Source organism: Fopius arisanus, unplaced genomic scaffold (assembly GCF_000806365.1).
Source record: "Fopius arisanus strain USDA-PBARC FA_bdor unplaced genomic scaffold, ASM80636v1 scaffold00072, whole genome shotgun sequence".
Taxonomy (NCBI): Eukaryota; Metazoa; Arthropoda; class Insecta; order Hymenoptera; family Braconidae; genus Fopius; species Fopius arisanus.
In genome coordinates this window covers 392,370-413,292 of record NW_011887811.1, presented here as the reverse complement: position 1 = coordinate 413,292, position 20,923 = coordinate 392,370, and the positions used below count along the sequence as shown (strand labels likewise).

General features: G+C 37.1%; 1 protein-coding gene across 1 annotated transcript; it reads left to right on the top strand.

Moving 5' to 3' along the window:
- Positions 1-118: 118 nt before the first annotated feature.
- alien (COP9 signalosome complex subunit 2 alien) lies at positions 119-2,657 on the top strand. Its single transcript, XM_011310072.1, has 9 exons — positions 119-267; positions 538-732; positions 827-952; positions 1,034-1,201; positions 1,262-1,436; positions 1,498-1,636; positions 1,758-1,974; positions 2,061-2,201; positions 2,281-2,657. The coding sequence occupies exons 1-9, from the start codon at positions 214-216 to the stop codon at positions 2,398-2,400; spliced, it is 1,335 nt and encodes a 444-aa protein (XP_011308374.1). The 5' UTR covers positions 119-213; the 3' UTR covers positions 2,401-2,657.
- The last annotated feature ends 18,266 nt before the right edge of the window (positions 2,658-20,923 follow it).

Here is a 20,923-nt window from a genome sequence, read left to right as displayed (position 1 = left end):
ATCGAAAAATCGAATTGTCATTTATTTTTTAAAATCGTCATTTGAATTTACCGGGCAAATATGTAAATACATTGAGGGACGCATGCGTAGATGTTATTCCAATCTGTAACCTGCACATAATAATCGTAAGAAGTTGAATGAAACTCACTGCTGTTTCAGCAGTCCATATAATTTCTTTTTCGCTCGAAATTATTAATTTATAATAGAACGATTATGTCGGACCCCGAGGATGATTTCATGTGCGAGGAGGAGGAGGACTACGGACTGGTAAGAATAGCATTTACCTGGGGCAAAATATTCGCCGGTCGGTTGCAATGTCAAATTGGAGGTTAGACGGTTTTGACAAATTATCGAGATTGAAAACAATCAACATTTTTTCCCTGTGGTAGATGAAAAATCCTTATCGCCGTCGTCACGCAGAATTGCTAATGAATTTAATTATTCAGGGACTTTACGCAATTATGCGTTCGATTTATAAACCGAAAGAATGAACGCTGGCTCGGTGTGATCAGAATGATCAGAATTAATTGTTTCCAGGAGTACTCGGAGGATTCAAACTCAGAGCCTGATGTGGATTTGGAGAATCAATACTACAATAGTAAAGCACTGAAGGAGGATGACCCTAAGGCCGCCCTGGCGAGTTTTCAAAAGGTTCTTGATCTCGAGAATGGGGACAAAGGTGAATGGGGATTCAAGGCTCTCAAACAGATGATTAAGATAAACTTTAAGCTGGTGAGCTCTAATTGAATTGTACCCGTGGTGTTTTTAACAATTTTAAAACGGTGAAAACATAAAACTGTTCCAATAATTTGTCTTCATTATTCAGAATAATTACAAAGAGATGATGGCGAGGTACAAACAATTGTTGACGTACATCAAAAGTGCTGTCACGAGAAATCACTCTGAGAAATCGATAAATTCGATTTTGGATTACATTAGCACCTCGAAAAACGTAAGGCTTTACGATTCGATAATTTTTCGGAGTCGATGACAGCGAGTTTATCGAGTTTTCATAATAATTTTCTCTCTTCAGATGGAATTGTTGCAAGATTTTTATGAAACCACCCTGGATGCTCTCAAAGACGCTAAGAACGACCGATTATGGTTCAAGACAAACACGAAGCTGGGAAAATTGTACTTTGATCGATCAGATTTTAATAAATTAGCGAAAATATTGAAACAATTACATCAGAGTTGCCAGGTAACTGAGAAAAAGTCAAAGTGTTACCATCAAATTCGATAATTAATTAAAATTTTGCAGACTGATGATGGGGAGGACGATTTGAAGAAGGGCACACAACTACTGGAGATCTATGCCCTTGAAATTCAGATGTACACAGCTCAGAAGAACAATAAAAAATTGAAGACACTGTACGAGCAGAGTTTGCATATTAAGAGTGCCATTCCACATCCACTCATTATGGGCGTTATAAGAGGTATCTACAAAGGGCCTGAACTTTCATAAGATTGTTATTTTTTATTTCTAAATATTTTTAGAATGTGGGGGTAAAATGCATTTGAGAGAGGGGGAGTTTGAACGGGCGCACACGGACTTCTTCGAAGCTTTCAAAAATTACGACGAGTCGGGCTCCCCGAGGCGTACGACGTGCTTGAAATACCTCGTTCTTGCCAACATGTAAGTAATTTAATATCCCTTAATGAGGTGACAGAATGAGCTGAGTCGTTTCCATTTTGAAAATAAAATGGATTGAATGAATTATAACATTGAATTTTTATGTTTCTCTCTCCCTCTGAAGGTTAATGAAGTCGGGAATAAATCCCTTCGACTCCCAAGAGGCAAAGCCTTACAAAAACGACCCAGAAATATTAGCAATGACGAATCTGGTCGTCAGTTATCAGAATAACGACATCAATCAGTTCGAGTTAATCCTCAAGCAAAATAGGAATAACATTATGGACGATCCATTTATCAGAGAACACATTGAAGATTTATTACGTAATATTCGAACTCAGGTATTTTATCGAATATTTATGGGTGAATGATTAATTATTTCTGGGAGAATCGGAAATTATTTGGATATAATGAATGATTGTTGCAGGTGTTGATCAAGCTCATTAAGCCTTACACACGGATTCATATACCTTTTATCAGTAAAGAGTTGAATATTGATGTTTCGGAGGTGGAGAGTCTCCTCGTGTCTTGTATTCTGGATAGTACTATTCGAGGACGTATCGATCAGGTAAGAATACATTCTGCGATTTACGGAGAAATTTTATAACTGAAGGGGCGAATAAATTGTACAATAAATGGAATTTCAGGTGAATCAAGTTCTCGAGCTGGACAAAAAATCCCTCGGCGCTGCTCGCTACAATGCCCTAGACAAATGGACAAGTCAACTTCACTCACTCCACCTGGCTGTGGTAAACAAGATGTCCTAAGTTGAACTGTGACTCAAAAAACATTAGCTATTACCACTGTGAATACGAAATGAGCTCCAGTTAAACTCTGACATCCTCATCTAAATTCAAGAGCTAAATAATAACGAGAAGGGTGAGGGCAAGAGAATAATGATAAATAAAATTCAGCGTGATATTTTCTACTTAAAGAAGGAAAAAGCGAAAGAGGAAAATTTAAGAAACATACGTCGGCTGAGTGAACCTCATGAGATCAATAAAACCTGTTCTTTCGATTTTAATTAGTGAGACTGTAATTTATTTTTACCACTGGCTCGAGAAATTCATCTCTACGACTTTATTGACTCTTCAACTCCTTCATTCCCTTTTTTTTTACACCGACTTATTTCAAGAGTTACGAAAATGTCTCAATCTTTTGCTTTTCGAGAACTTCAATTTTCTACTTTAACGTTTCAAAATCTTTTCTATCATTTCCAAGGAAAATTGGAGAATTGAAAAATCAGTAACTTGTGACACAGACGGGAATGTCGAGACCTCAGCTTTTGCTCGGTTAATCCATAGATTTGTTCTCGTCTCCTTGTGTTTCCCTTACACCCTCCACGTGGAAGATGTAAATCGGCGACTGTTGGAAATTGGATAGAGACACTGCGAGGTGTGTTTTCAAGGATTGTTATTCAGAACGCGTGTGCGCCTGTGTAAACGTTGGTTAACCCATACCCAGCAACACGGTATAATTCCAGGTTGTCTGGAAAACAAGAATGGTAAATTCATTGCCTCGGAATTAATTCTTCAGTGGATACACGACATTCGGTTTATTTTCCAACTCCCTTGGATTTTCCATGGTTCAATCGTTATGCGAAGAAATCTCATTTTATTTCCTACCGGAGATATTTCTTTGTTATTGTCAAGGGATGACATCAAAGAATACGAGTTAAATCCCCCCTCTGCGCCTTGGGAGAATAAGTGGTTCCAGGATAATGGAATCTGCCTCTGAATTCAACCAATATTTATGATTCAACAATCTATCCCAATGCTCTTGAATTATTAAACTTATTACCTGGGGTCCACCTTTTTATATTCACCCACAGCATTATTAGAAATTAAATTTTTTCCCGCCGGGGAAAAGATGAATTACTCATTTTGGAAGACTAATTATTTATCGTTCATGAACTTTACGCAAGTTTTAACTTTGAAGCCTGAGAATTACTCCTAACTTACCCGTTTCAACAATACCATGTGCGCACCTTAAAAAATTTCTTTATTTCACGAGAAAAAAAAAACGGGAAAAATGAAAATAAAATAATTATTTCCAATCAATAATTCGAACTGAATAAAAAATTCATGGAAAATCTCAGGCGTTATAAATTGTCTTCGTATCTTCGATCCCAGTGTAAATCATTAACAATTTATACGCATCGATATGAATTTACAATAAATTTCGAATTTGACTCTACAAATTTGGTTTGTGCCAACAGCTGATGCCCTCCAGAGTCTCCAAACCCGATAAATTCCACCCCAGATAATCTTGTATATCCAATAAGTTCGTAAATCATCGAGGATAAACTACCCCAAGATAATTTTATTCCTCCCCCAACTGAGTTAAAAATGCGTCAGTCGTAATCGCGAAGCTCTTCCCCTGAAAGGGCACCCCGGACACTTTTCCCTTGTGAATGGGATGTCGAAGGGCTACACAAAAGCAGAGGTGAGAGTAATACACAGACCAGAGTGTTCTCACTTCCATTTGCAAATGGAGGACAATTGTTCTAACCGTTTGTCTCGAGTTCTCTCGACTCGGTGCAACTGGCAACGGCTATCAGCCTAATTGCAATATACGTGGAGCAATAGACATTTCGCCAAACCTCCCATTGTGCCAAAGAGACCCGGAAGACTGAGCTTACACCAGATATCAGTGTGATTTTCCTCCTGATTCACCTCATCCCCACGTTTTGGGGGATAAAAATACCCCCATGAGTCCAATCCACACTCCAAAATTTATATTAACAAAAAAAAAACTTGAAAAAATACGGCCAATTTGTTTTGTATATATTCTCAATATTTTCCTGATCATTATAAAATTTCTCTCCATTTTTTTAAACGAAGCAATCTAATTATTTATTTTCATCTTCAATTTTTTAATGTTTAGGGATGATATCGAGTGAGACATCAGCTGTATTTCCTCGCATTCGGTAAATTTTCGTGAGAAAATAAAATCCTCGAGACAGGTGAGGCATTTTTCTCAGACAGCAGACGATTTTTCATGTATTGTTCTGTCTTTTCGTCGGTTAATACTGGATAGTCCCCACCTCCAAGCCCTATCTACCCAGAGAACCCAGGAAAAGCTGTCTGTCAGTTTTTAACAGAGACAACATATATCATAAATTCACTGGAAACATAACATATAGGTGGAAACAACCCCGAACATTCGTCTTGTACGGCTTAAGTTTGGACATTTGATGTAGATACTCTTGTCGGATTGTTTCCGGTGTTTGAAAACCATTGGATTCCCGAATATCGGTGATCAATTGTCATTATCCCAGATAATTCGCCACAAACCCCAAAAAACCGAGAAGAAATCACTCATTCCCGTCAGTTCCATCGATTTATCTCGCGAATCACATCTCAACTTCAAGATCTCACCATTATAAAATTGAATTAAATTCAAAATCGCATTAAAATTCCATTCCCTCCAAGATCTGACATACCGAAACTGCAAATAAATTATCCGCAAATATCTCATTACAAATTTCCACTTATTCCACGTGAAATATGAATAATTTTTATTCCAGTACTCGCAATTTTTTTTTAATCACTTTATTTGCAGACCGTAGGAGTTCATTGGAGGAATGGTTACCCCTCGGTTAGTGTCTGGGATATTCCGTCAAGTTAAAAAATGAATAAACATAAGCAAGATAAATGCACTGGTATTTGTGGAATTCCCATCGGATGAAAGAATTCTAATCCCCAACACTTTCTCGGTTCCCATGCAAATATTATTCGTGAGCCATTCTCATGACAACCTCGTATTACCCCATGATTTATAAATACCTCCTCCTTCCCGCCCCCTTGCCACCCAACCCACCAGTAAAAACTGAACTATTCATCTTCACTGTTGATAAATACAGACGTGTATGTACAGCCTTTTGGTGTTTATCTATTTTTCTGTGACGATATAAATTAAATTGTACGGTGGGCGGTGGGTGGATTTGACCAATGAGCGACGGGTTCTGCGAAACCAGGAATATATCAGCCTCAAACTGTAGACGTTTATTTACCATCGAGTTAACTCGGAATAGAGTTGCCCAGTGGTGTCAATAGATATCTACAACACTTTGTGATAGTGTAATTTCTGTCTGTGTGAGGACATACGAGTGGGGAAGTGGCCTGTTATAATCCAGGAGTGATTAACGTCATCGAGTGTAGTTTGCTTTGTAGATAACACGATGGTGCTCAATTAAATCTACAGTGGTTAATGGGTAATTGAAAATTTTGATCGATTTAAGTGAGTGGATTGGGTACTGTTCAGCTCTGTTGAATTCGTTTGCGCATTTCACGAAAAGGTATTCAAATCAATTCAATGATATATTTTTTTCGATTGATATTCATTACGACGATTATATTTATTAACTTTTGATATTTTTATTTCAGATGATTGATATATTTATTTCTGATAAATATTGATTAGAGTTGATGCAGTGGCTGATGGAAAAAAATATTGAGTGACTCTGGATAATGGGAATAGAAAAGTTTGAGGAATAGAATGACGGGATTGGTTGACAGATTCGACGAGACTCAATTACAGGGGTAGTTTCCGTCAATCGAGTAAATATCGTGCAATCTGATTCAATCGGACATAGACTGGAAATCTCCCCGGATTTCAATCGACTCCACCACATCACCAAACTCGGATACATCCAGGGACTCCAGATGTCCTCTTGGTATATCTTCTCCATCGCTTGTACATCCAATCCATTTCTCTTTCCTCTTTTCCACACATTCATCCCAATGAGATGATTCCCATCCCCAAACACTCACCATTTCCAGATATCTCACCATCTCAAAACTTTCACCCCTCGATAATTCTGTATATTCAGGGCGTACGTGACAGCCTCCGAGATTTCTCTCCGTCCTGGTGTTAACCATATACGCAGAGAGATTATTACAGAATTACATGCTCGGTTATTCTGCGAATGGCGATGAGATTACACTCGCCATCGGTTTCAATGTTTGAGAGGGAAATATTTGATTACGACCATATCGAAATCTATTCGTTATTGGTTACCAAACTTCACCCCAATAAAGTACGTCGAACAAATAAGTTTATTTAAATATAACGAGGGAGAGGATATTTTTTATTTCAAGTTTATTTATTTGTTGTATAAACACTCTGGGTTGTTCATTTAAAAAATTGAAAATTGTTAAGGTATTTATTGAATGTCGTAGATATTTGAGGGATTGGCAATTTTCAGAGTGAAGGGATGATTTTTTCAGACATTTTTTAGTTTGATTGAATAAATTGTTGCTGTGGAGTTGATAAACTATTATTCGATTAGCGGAATTTCGTTTGCGTAACAGTATTTTATGTAAAAATGAAATTTTACTAACTATTTTCGCAGACAGGCTGCTGTGATGTGAATTTTTATCGATGCAGCTTCACAAACTTCGGGACATTGTTAAAAATAGCAGGTGAGTGCACACGGAGCTTTCAAATTGATAACGACATTACCGATGTAGTTCTCCAACTCCCGGAGATTCACAATTTTTAACAATGTATCTCCCAGCACATAAAACTCAAAGGGAATCTCGGTTCGCGAAAAAAAAAATCATTTCCTACACTCGATTTTAATTATGAATTCAAAAAGTTGAGGGCACGTGTGAAGAACCTCTTCATCCAGGAAACGAGAAAAATCGGTTTGTTAAATGAAATTTTATAATGACCTACAGAATTCGCAAAAACGGGATTATTTATTTTTCCACTGCATTCCCAAAATTAGTATGCACTTTGAAATGATTCATTATTAAAACAGAAAATGAGTCCGTCAGTCTCGTCATGAAAAATCAGATACTTTCCCTTTGATGAATTTCTCCTCACCTTCTCTCGCGAGACGATCGCGAAATAATCTGCGAGTCCGTTTGAGACTCAACTCTCATCATCACTCCCTTCCACCACCGCCATTTCCCGAAATACCAGAGAAACTGAACTTTATTTCAAGTATTCAAAAGTCTGGACTTGAAACTTTCATAAATCTCGAGTCGAGTGAAAACTTTCGCCTGAGGATTTTCCAAGTCTCAAGTTGATACTTTGAGGACTGGTAACCCAAGACTATGAGTGTCAGAATAATCTTTTCACTGAAATATTTTTGAAAAATGGTTTGAGATCCATAGCTCAGGTTTTCTTCTTCTTTGAGGTGCCAAGGACTCGGAAAATGCGATACATCATCTATTTGATACCGGAAAAATAAACACGTTCGTTAATGAAATTCATCAACTTATTTGTAGGCATTAGGATGTTTGCGACAGTGTGTTTGGAGGATGTTACGTCTATACATAGTCAAGCCCTGGAGTAGCTACTTCACAACGGATATACATAAGTCGGAGGGAGTGTACATGTCTGGCATACGTTGGGGCTCTTCCACTGCGTCATGTATTTCCTCCTCGCTCTTACTCCTGGGGCTTTCTCTCCTTGTTTTTTCATCTATTTACCTCTCGTTTCCTCTCCTGGTACTTCGGCAAATGCCTTACCCCGGGCGCTACTTAATATTGCATCGTATTACTGCGAGAGGCTCGTGTGGTAACACATTGTGCTGCTCTGTACTGCATCTACACCTGGAGTCATGCACTCAGTCATACACCACTTCGAGTCACATTTTTTTCATTAATATTATTGATCTTTACAACTGGAATCAAATTCAGGGGAAATCATCGGATAATGGACCGCGACTCGTATAAATCTCCGTAAATTTCCCGAAATTTCTATAAATGTTTTTACCCAGGAAAAAGTCGGGTTTTTTACGGGAATTTATTGAGGTATTTATTAATAAATAATTGAGCTTTTTCGGTGATTGGAATTTTTTTTAATACTAGCTAATTTATTTAAAAAAAGAATAGTTTATAGTGTAATTTTAGTCTTTCTGGAATTGCAGCCCGGGTAAAAAAAAAATTCTGGAAAACTTTTCAGAATTTTTTTTTTTAATTGAAAAAAAATCGTGAAGCAAAAAAATTTTTCCAAAATTTATTTTGGAAATTTTTTAAATTATTTTCTAGAAATTTTTGCGAATATAATTTTCTATTTTAATGATATTGTTGTTTTTTTAGTTTTTTCGATTTTTAAATATTCTCCAAAAATCCGCCATTTAAATTATAAAAAAAATGTTCCTATTGAAATTTTTGAAAAATGTTTCAAAATCTTTTCCAAAAATAAAATTGTTTTGTTTCCCGATTCTTTTGTCCATAAAAAAAAATACTGAAAAGTTTTCCCGAAATTTTTAAAAACTTTGAAAAAAATATTGCGATTACATTTTTTTTTTTACCCGGAAGGGGAAAGGAGGGGAAATGAGAATCGATTGCGCCGAGGTAATGGACAATTGCGAATTGTTGATCCTCACCCTCAACTTTCGAATATCAAAATACAACGGACTACCTGGGATAAATCTAATTCGAGCAGCGAAAGGGCATCTTTGAAATTCAAATTTTCATTTGAACCTCTCGATACCGCCCATCATTGAATTTCCCCAGAAATAAGTGAGAATTCGTGCATTTGAATTTCCAAATAATTTCGCAATATCAATCATCCTGGTTTTCCATAATGCTGAAAAAATGAGTCATTGATAAATTCAAAAGAAAAATTGACGTCAAAATTCATCAGTCAAAACGTGAAATTAAAAAAAAAACAAAATAATAACAATAAAAAATAAAAATCGCGGATTATTGGGCTGGTTTAATTGAAAAAATACAAGTGAATAAAAAAATGATTGAAAAATGAAAAAAAAGGGGTTGGTCGGGGTGAGAGGGTGGAGGTGGTGAGGAATGGGATAAGATAGGTGAGGCCTCGACGGGGAAGATCGTGCCTTGGGAGCCATACTTATTGAATATTAAACGGGTGGGGAAGACCCTGGGGTACAAATGAAGTAGGGGTGTCCTCTAGAGTGCCTCTTTGCTCTCGCCGACGAGACGAGAGATACGTGGAAGGGCACCAGTGAGGAAAGACCCTCCGAAGAGGTGGTAGTCGGGTTAAAACTCAAGGCATACTGAGGAACACTAAAACTACGCAATTCTCCGCTGACAAAAATTCCGGGGAGGGTAATAATATCGTAACCAGTCGGTGAGATTTTCCGTGGAAAAGACACCCCCGGGATTATCCGATTTTCCATTCGCTTCCGAGACAGATGTCTCCGATATCATTGCGACAATGTTGCCCGTACACTGCAGCCATTTTATTGAGTTGATAACACTCGTTTGGAGAATATTAAATTTCACGGACACTTGAGTAAGTTTCAGGAAAATATTTCCGATGATTTCAGAGGAACTCGCTGTCATTCATTTTTTTTTTATTTAAAAAATTGACAATTCTCATTAAGGGTTTTATTAATGATTTGGGGGATGGAATTCAGGGTTTAAATCATGGAGGATTCTCTCGATAGTTAATGGACGATGGGAACACCCGATAAGCCTCAGCACGCGTTGGAGAAGACATTGGAGAATCGAGAGTGCAAAAGCTCTCGTTTCTCCCGCCCAATGGAGTATAACCTGACTCACAATGCACCAAGTGTATCCTGTTTTCAGGGTACACCCCATTCCACCCCCTCCAGGTGGTACCCCATTGCATGCACTCTATTTCCCATGTTATGTATTGCAGTCGAGGAGCCGAAACTCCCTCGGGCGATAAATCATGCACGATGATATTGTCGTTTCGCATAATGCTCCATACCGCATCCAGCATCATCAGCACGCGCACCCTGTAAATTTACACCATCTACCATTACCAGAAAAAAAAAAAATTACCAAAATTTCCCCTGCCAATTAACTGAAAAAAATTCACCAGCCGAAAACAGCGATAAGTGATTTCCCCCCGAGACCGATTCACCGATTTTACCCAATATCGCAGAACTGGAGGGCCGGAGTGAATTTTTTCTATAAACATTTTTTATAGAAAAAAATGAGAGCTACAAAAGAGGTATTCATGAAAAAATCGGTATTATTACCCAATTTCCAGATATTGGCGAAAATTCAGCAATTAGTCGAGTGGTATGTGGGGTGCGTTCCACCTGCGATCTTTTGGAGATGGATTAACGGATTTTCGCGGAGTAATTGAAGTTCAGGGAGAGGAGAGGAAAATATGGTAGGTAAATAGGAATGATTTGAGGGTGAGTCTGGGGCCTTATTATGTAACGGTGTCACGTGCTGGGTACTGGATTACATTTATACTTCTGCCTTTTGCCGTTTCCCATACGTACTGCCATATATCGAGGAAAAACCCTGGGGAGCAATGCGCCAATACGTGCTTATATTGCCCTGTCTGGTTATTCTCACTTTCTTCAGGTTCCTCTTGCTGAGTACCGGTTTATCGGTCCAGTCATTTAACGACGTAACCACATTTCACAGAGCGTTATTCCATTTTTCTGGGGCTCTCCATCGAGGGTTTATCGAGTTATTGATGAGCTTTCATCGGTTCTCCTTGTGTTTTGAATTTATCCCGAGTATTGTTGAATCTGAAATGACATTAATTTGAATTTGCATAAAAAAATTTCATTTACCAGAACATTTGATCTTCAGCATGAAAGATTCAACGGAAATTAAAATCGATACCTTTAATTAAATCGAAGGAATCGAACTGATGAATAGAATTCGCGATGACGTCACATGGAATATCCGATAAATTCCGCAATTTCAGTTATTGATTCCAATTATTATTATCACACTCTTCCCTAGGAGTTCAATAATTCCCTGCGACTTTAATTCAATTTTGTCAATCGAATGAATAAACGGATGAAAACATTGAAGTTCTTCTCGAAGTGAAAGCTCTCTTCAAGATTACATTAATGGAACAGCCGCAGTAAATACTTTCTCCTAATAGATAAAATCCTGTACCCCGATGCCGATTTTAAAATTACAATTATCCCGGGGTACGAAGAAGGCAGAAGTCCCTCAGACACGACAAAAAAAATTAAATCCATTTCGAATAGATCCATAATTTGATTGAAAATAGTTCTGCAGTTCCTTGAAGAATAGTTTTGGGCTGGGAGTTGGGTGAATTGCTGAGGGATCGATCGATCTTTGATCAAAGGTTTAATGGTTTAGATAGGAGCCCATCAATAGGGGGTGGGATGGGGGGAGATGGGAGGGGGTGTGTTATCGATGTAAATGCTCGAGTGTCTCAGGATTGGAAGGGGTTGGGGAGGGAGTGGTTAAGGGTAAGATAGCTAGGATTGCTCCCGGCATAGTTTAAGTTCCTTGCATTATGGAGGTTCACCCACTGCAAGCCCGTGATTTCCCACGCATAGCAATTACAATTACACGGAATATATACCATTAAAAACAAAATGAATGACATCCTAATCATGATCTCAGAATATCACCCCAATTCCACTTCATAGAGCCAGTGGAATTCAATTTAAACCGAATATATTTGGGACATTAAAATTTTTTTCTGTGCAATTCTCTGGAGTCGGAATTTTTTTGTTTAAATAATTGATATTTGGGTGGAGTTCAATGCACCTGATTTTGGGGGAAGAACAAATAGAGGAAAAAAAGGGGAGAAAAGGCGATTGAGTGTAGGCAGAGAGGGTACTGTCAGTAGACTCTTGCATACCTCGCATTCAATTTAAAAGCCACATCTACCCACTTTCAACTCGAGTAAAAAAGGTGAGTGTGGATAGTACTCTAGATATGGCAAGTGGGGTGAATGTGTTTGTCGTTGAAAAAAAGAAAACTTGGGGCATACTTCAGAGATAAGTTTGTACTTGCGTGCAAAAGATGAGAAAGACGCCAGAGAGTCTCACAAGATAAATTCGATATCAGTGCAAATCGACAAAAAAATACACCATAAAAAACCGGAAATTTACTGCTCTATCATTTTTTTTTAAATTACCAATTATTCCAGATCCAATTATTCCAGAATTTTTTGTGTTACATGAATCGATAGCCACTGATAAATTAATAAACAATCAGCGATTGGCTTTTCACGTCGGCAACGAGTGGCGAATTTCTGGTTTATTTTTCAAACGGGTCACCTGGACTGCATCCCACGCTTCCTGAGACCTGTAGTGTACCACCTAGACCGACAATAAGCTGATAATTGAGCTTTTGAATAATTCCGCCTGCTTGAACCCTCTGCTCCGCTTAATAGAGCCTTCTACAGTGTCAAAGGAGTATCTCCACATTTTTAACGCCCTGTTGCTCTTCTGAAATGACAAACTATTGTCACTCAAGCCACTTCAATATGTGTCAGCAGTACCCGGGAATTTAATACTACAATCAATCGGAGTTTCCTCCTCTTTGTCACGTTAATGAAGCTTCTTTGCAATTGATATAATCGATTTTCCAACAACCCGGTTGTTGCTCCGATCGGAGTGACAACAATTTTATTTTATTCTGCTCATTCAAAAAGAACTCACCCAATCCTTTAATTAATTAGAACCTGTTAACGATGATGAGGAATGACGAATTATTTATTGTACAGAATTATAAATTCGGGAGAGAGCAAAAGGTTGAAAGTGGAGATGAGAGTGCATTGCTTAAGTGGTTGTGTAGGTCAGACAAATAGAGAAGTCTGACAGTTAAACTATGGAAGTAGTTTAACCGGTCGGTTTATGGCATGTTCATGGAGTGCACATCCACGGGCATTTAGTCAGGGGTAAATTTGAGAACGGGTTTGGAGTTGGTGGTGGTTTTGGGAGTGTTGGTGTTGTGTGATGGACAACGTAGCCCAGTCTCTCACCAGGGTGATTGCTCTCTGGACCCTGTCCTCAATGACGTTCACCAGCCTCAAAGGGAATACCTCACCTTGTGATACCACTGACAGCGTCATTGACTCAGTTACAACTGCTCGTTGTTGGAGGCAATTAAAGTATCATTGTCTGGTACCTACGTACCACTGATGCAACAAACGTTTGTCTTCTGATGATACCGCATTCTCTGCTGGATTATTTTGCTTTTGAATTTCTAGTGAAAATTTCTCAGTGAAATTCTAACAGATTTATTATCGGTAATATGTATTTTTTATTTTTATTTACATGAAAATTATTCTTGATTATTTCAAGAGATTTTTTTTTTTGAGTTTTGGGGAGCGTTTTAGGTGATGCGGAAATATATTTTTTTTTAGTAGTGTAAATTTCCGGGGCTGAAGAGGAAATATTCTCGGCATCATCCCAGATGGATAATTTAGGGACTCGAGGCTTTTCGGAGGGGATATACAAGTTTTATGGATAAGCGGGTGGTTCGAGGGTTTCGATACATTTATCTCGGTCGGTTTTTCTTCCTTTAACATTGAGCCGGAGCTGGCCCTCTCCATCAATCGGTCCACCACGAATTATTTATGCTGGAAGACTCTCTCTGACTCTCTTTTTTCCTCTCTCTTAACAATTAATAAATAATGGGGAGCAGATAAAGTGAGATTTAAGGACTCCATTCGTTCTTGTAGAAAATTCCGAATAAATTTGATATTGATGATTTTTTCATGGAGTAAATTCTCTGACAGCTCACGTAATTCCGAGGCTGAATTTCTTCAGGGGGAAATTTCAAGACGATTGAAATATCCGGGATCAATTTTTATCTCGAGACAACTTCCGGAAAATTGTGGATACTTTCCGGAAAATACCGGCTTTTCTCTTGTCTGGGTAATTTATACTCTTTTATTTTTTCTCCGTGGGGAGAAATGATTATTTAATGAATATTCAGCATTCGCAGATAGCAACGATCGAGAGCGCAACTTTTTATCAATTCCAGCAAATTCCACTTAATTATGAATACAGTACATGCTTCCTACATGCTTTCACAGGTAATGATGTATGTACGTAAACATGAGTGTATAATAACCGGTATATAATGGTAAATATTCATAGGCTTGTGCTGCGCAGGTGTAATTAAATTCGGGCGATACCAATTCGACACCAACGATGAGTGCGATTGAGTTTTTAAATTACCGGCGAATTCCCGGAAATACTCGTACTGAAGCGAGTGATTTCCAGAATTTTTATAGTAAAAAATGCATATTATAATCTCCCGGGTAAAAATTGTAATCGGAATATTCGGAATATTTTTTTCAAATTTTCAAAAAATTTTCTGATGAGTTCTCCAGAAATTATTTGAAAATTTGTAAAAAATATTGCGATTACAATTTTTTTCTTTACCCGGACTTCGTGGAACGTCTGATATAGCACGATTGACAAGATATCCAGTCTCGTTGTGTCCCATTATTTAATGTCCTGCCATCAGAATCCATTTTAGATTTCGAACCGATAAATTCTTATACCACCCAGAGAAATGGCCGTTCCCCACGTCACGTCGGACAATTGATAATAGATATCGGGGTAAATGACTAGACGGCGTTTTAGTGTCGATACAGGACAGTTGACTGAGTACCCTCAGGATAATTATCATCGTTGTACCATTTTGCATCCATCGATTCTCGCTAATCACGTGGATATATAGGTCATGCCTCGTGTTCGACGTTGAACCTTGGGATTAACCCAAACTTGCCGACAGTCCATCGCCTCTCAAATGTGATTAATCGTTTTACCATTGCATACGGTTATTTCAAGTGGGAGGACAACCACTTGATTACCCGTTCGCCAACCATTGTTTGTGTCAAGTGTCAAATGTTTGTGTCTCCATCCGAATATTTATTCATTATTGTTTATCTAAGGCTGTCGAGGGGTACATGTCCCCGGGAAAAATAATTTGCCAATAATTTTTGTTAATGTGCCACTGATATATTGAAATTGTTAATTATGGTTCTCTTTTTGGGTTTACGACTTTTGGGATAATTAATTGATTTGATTGGATAATTGGTTCAATTGGAATTTCTTTCAGTCGAATTTCATCGGAATTCAATTCAATGTCATTCTGATGTCAATTGTCGACATGAGATGTCAACAAAATTTTTAATAGCCTGGAGTATTTTTTTCTATGAATTTTTTCCAGTGTGAATTCCATTTAAATTTGAGAATAAAAATCATGGTCTAGGTGCCCGGGTAAAAAAAAATTGTAATCGTAATATTTTTTCCAAATTTTCAAAGAAATTCTGGAAGACTTTTCAGAATTTTTTTTTACAAAACAGAAAAAAATTGGCAAACAAAACAATTTTATTTTTTGGAAAAATTTGAAAAATTTTTCAGAAAAATTTTCCAGAAATTTTTTGAAAATTTGGAAAAAATATTCCGTTTACTATTTTTTTTACCCGGTTGCATCTGCCATCCCTGTAATTTTTAGACGGGCTCTTTACTCACGCCGCACCCCAGAAACTTCGCCCGGGGTTTCATGAGCAGTTATTTTGGTAAAAGAGAATATGAAAAGAGGTTTTTGTTTTTGAGCGGTGGCAAATGGACTGCAAATGCAGGAAATGCCAAATGTAAATATTTTTCTGGGTTTTCAGGGGTTTTCCGGGTTTTTACCTGATAGTGAGAGGCTTTCTATAATCAATTTACGGACTGTAATGGACGGAGCGTCCAATTTCAAGAGATATTACGTCTCCCAGGAAATATGAACGCATCGGACGATTCACGAATTTTAAATCTGCTGGAGTGTCAAGTAAAGGGCATAATGATATTAAATAAAATCTTTGAAACTAAATGTATTTCCAGTAAAAATTATAAAGTAATTTCAGATGACGATTTTTAATCTTTTCACGGTTCGTCAATAAAAACCATTCCAAAATTTCACCTGCAATTTTCCCACACTGAATGTGCAAAAAAAAATGAATTTCCCTATTTCAGAATACCTTGTTTATTTTCCCCGTCGATTTTTCCGTGCCATGCACTCCTTTCAATTTTTGATCCAACCTATGTTTCCTATTACCTCCATAGTAAAAGATATAAATAAACGTGACGCTAGTGGTTTCCCCTGGGACGACTAGGTATCGTTGGCTTTCCAGAGGCACCTCCAAGTTCTTACCGACATGTAGCCCCATGAATATTTTATGGACAGAGAGGATGCCATACATAAGAGGAAGGGTGAAAAAAAAAGATGAAGGCTTTTTAGGTGAATTCCACCTCTCGGAATGATTTTTTTCCCTCCGATACTCTCAATTCCGAAAGTATCACGAATAAACTGGGGGGATGAAAGTTCATCTCGCCACTTCATTCATTTCATAGGGCTTCGGCTCCTGACTGCTGTCCTTTTTTAATTATATAGGCAATTTGAAGCTGTGGAGATTACGCATTCCTTTGAAGTATTTTCAGGCACTGCCAAAAGGTCACTATATTATCATTTATATGAAATCCTTTGGATCAACCCTATGCATAGTCATCCTTCTGTCTTGTGTATTTTTTTTTCCTCCACTCTCGGTGACCTACATATTTTTCAACCTTTTTTTACATCGGAATTTTCCATTTTCCATTTTCCATTTTGTCCCGAATTTTTTTTTAATGAATTTTCGAGGGCTCGAGTCATTGGCAATTCATCCTGATTCCATTTTATTTTATTGTCCATTCACAATAAGTAATTCTAATGTACATTTTGGAGAGGATATGACGGTTAGTTAACTCCCGACTGATATTTCCAAAGTGAAATCTCGAGTCTTCCAATATTAACCATAATCTGTCCGTAGTTTCCAACGATAAATGAATAACAGATACATATGTAGATATTTCTCCCTCGACAAGAGAACCAGAACGTTGGAATAATCTGCTGGTGCACTGCATCATTCATGCGATATCGTACACGTGAAATACGTACACGTAAAGTCATTTTGAATAATGGGGATGTACAGTACCAAGTAGCACAGTCAGATGTAACATCAAGCAGACACTGTAGACAAGTTGTAACGTCGAGGAATCTTATGTTAAAACAAGAAATACATCCAGTACAGAATGTACAGCCTGATCATGTCAATGCCGGCTGTCTCTCAATGAGCCACTGAATTAACAAATTACCATAATTTATTCTTCCCCACCCATCCAGACACGCAACGCCAATTAATGATTCAAATGAAAAGATATTTTTTTTTCAAAATATCTTGAAATAAAAAAAAAGAAAAATTTCGTACAGTCGTAGGTCGATGGAATTATAAAATTCATCTATGAATTTTATTATTTTTCATTGATTGATGTAATTGGTAATCGATTAGGAGACGAAGATGAAGTTATCCCGGTTTTTCTGGAGAGATTCATCAGGATGTCAATGGATTTCAATCCTATCTTCTCCTCTGCTTTCGGAAATACCTCCGACTGCTTTTCCCTCGATACGTGACGCTAAAGCCTGTAAAGAGGTGTGAAGGAAAAAATGAAACAGATATAGGGGAAAGAGAAAAAATAGAATCTATGGGAGTTGGCGTTGGATAAGCGCTGAAGGAAATTATTCAAATCCAGGGAAAGTTCCCTGGAGATAGTGAGTTGCTTTATTCCTGGGATCCTCTGATATGCCTGTGGAAATGGTACTGACGGGAGTCAAAGAGTCAAAGAGTGGACGTCAAAGGGTGTGGAAACGAAAATCGAATGTAAAAGACAAGTAAGGGATGATCGGAGTGGATAAGACGCATTCTGGATTGTTTTAAATAATCCACACTCTGATAAATAATTTATTTATGCTAATTTATGCTGTGGATTAAATTCATTTGTTATTTAGAATTTTAACGAGACGATTTGTCGAGTCTTATGGAATTTCAGGTTGATCCCTCACTTTTGGGAGAAATTTCTGTAATAGTACTTACCATTGTGCTCTTATGAGAAGATGAATAATTGAACCATCCCATTATAAGCCCCTTTCTCCGGTATTTTGAAAACGGAATTTACTCGGGCTCTGCATCTCCGAATTCTCACTGGTATACAGGCGCTTGTAATGAGCATCAATCTAAATCCTGGGTGATTCTCCATATACCTCTGGCTGTGGGTTGCGGAATTTATTACAGCAATCAGACACGAGTGCTTTCGATTTTAATTGAAGTTTCGAAATCAATAGACGTACTGTATTCGCTACAAAGTGGAGCCTCGGAATAGTTTAGAGACGAAAAACTCGTAATCGTGAAATACGCGGTTTCATTGAATACGAGAGGGACTTTGAAAATTGGAAATTAAAATAATCACTGAATTCTCTCGACTTGAAAGAAAAAGCTTGTTGCATTGTCCAAATTTTTTTGGAGTTTCATTTCAGAAATGAAATATTAAAAATAATGTTTACGCACATCTACATATATTATTGATCATTGTCTCATGGTATACATGTATGTACAGAAAATTTATAATCCATAATTCTTAGTCTATGAACAAAAAAAATCAGCATTTGGTCGATGCGAGAGGAATAATTGGTGCCTACGGATTTGGTTAAAAATTTATCAATCGTCATCTACTGAAAATCTTTGGGTTAAACATCGATATGATACAAGATTAGATAAGATGGATAATCTAGTGATTACAAAAAGAGACTTCAATGCAAGGTAATTCATGATTTAATGGATGGCACGAGTACAATCGACATAACACATGCGGAGAAAGTTCTGATATTTTGGCACTTCTCACATCGCACTTATTTACATAAACAATTAATCCTCTAATTTTCATAATCATCATTCTCATCCATCGTAATCTGGAAAAATTCATAACGGCCGGCTGTTCAATTCTCGATACAATTAAGCTATGTCAAATTCCAAATAACGTATAAATAATTCTTTATACATAAACTCAACCGAAGTTTATACATTGAGCTATTTACAATTTCACTCCGTGTCATTCAATTATATTTATATTACCTAGTATATTGAAATATCGGTATTAGGCGAAAAATAGCAAATAAATTATTTCATCGGTAATAAAACGTCTCAGCTTCGCATCAGTCGTTAATTCCATTGATCAATTAATTCAATTTTATCCCAACTCATTCATCTTTGAGCACCAAAAGATTTATCCTCTCACTTCACGCATTATATATTCCATTAAAAATCTATATGCGCTCTCAAAAATTCCGAATGCCATCGAACATCCGGTAAAACTGCAATAAATTTTCTAAAGAAAAGCGCCTAGATTTTTAAATAAATATCTCACACGTTTCAATAGCGTTTTCACCTCATCACTCATGCAAAACTTTCTTATGTATACATTTCGATATAATAATACATTAAATGTAAGCAATTAATAATACTTTCAACTTTGTTATTTCAATTCACAGTCCGGCGTCTGTACCAGGATAAGTATTATAAAAAAAAAATAAAAATAATACACACACCTCTGTAGGCAACATCTGGCTCGCCGGCCTCTCTTTAATATCACGTAGGAAACTTTGAAATTTTCTTTATTTCTCTCAATTTATTAATCTCATTCTCCCTTATTTTTTATCTCTCGCTCGTCTCGTCGTAAATTACGGATATGCTAGAAGGTAATAATTGTTGGTTTCTCTGTTATCTCGAGTGTTTTATCTCTCATTCCATCGCGTTTTTGGAGTTGTTGTTTGGCTCGTCCTCGTGTTATATTCGGCATGTTTGCACGCAATTCCTTTGCTATTTATACAATTTCATGATTACCCCGGGGATATGCCGGAGAAAAATGTCGAGATACTTTTTTTTTATTCATGTTCATTCATCACTTCGTTCTCCTCATTTCCTCCCTGTCTCCATTTTCAGTGCAATGTTTGAAATTTTTTTAATTCCTGTAACGCCTGCATTTTAATTCGCGAGGTAAATTGTCAATCAATTGTGAATGATAAAGCTCATGGAAATTGTTGAAGTAAATCCACAGAGACAAAAAATTCAGCAATTTCAAATATTATTCAAAAATGAATAAATTTCATGAATTTTTTATTCCGGGAATGATCTGTTTTAAAATAATCAATCTTTCTGCAGTATTAAACATTTTTTTTATCCTTGTGGATTTTACTGGGAATTTCAAGAGCAATTTTCTAACAGCACATGACGATAAACCGCGAAATTTCTGGATGATAAAAATGGCAATAGCTATCGAGCGTCAACATTTTCACAGGAGGATCGATAAACATGCATGCATGATCAATTTAATCTCGCTACACTCGCGGATTATGGGTGACACTCTCGCCTCAGGATCGATTCTTCCCCATCGCCTGGTATTCACTCGGGTAATTACCCGTCTGACATTATTAAAACAGTGATTTATGGTAGTTATGATGGCTGAATAAATCATCAATACTTCCGAATAAACATGGACTCAATATTTGATTACCTCATTAACATATCAATTTCACCAATTAAAATCATAATTCGATGAGAATATTTACATAACCGTGGGGTTTTATTTTCCAATAGAAAACATGCCGTTTTAATTAAGCTGCTCACCAAAAATGTCCGATATTTTACCACAAAACGGAATAAACATCAACTTTAATTTCAATATATAAAAAGTAAAAATATCTCGAATGACCGTGAGGGTAAGAC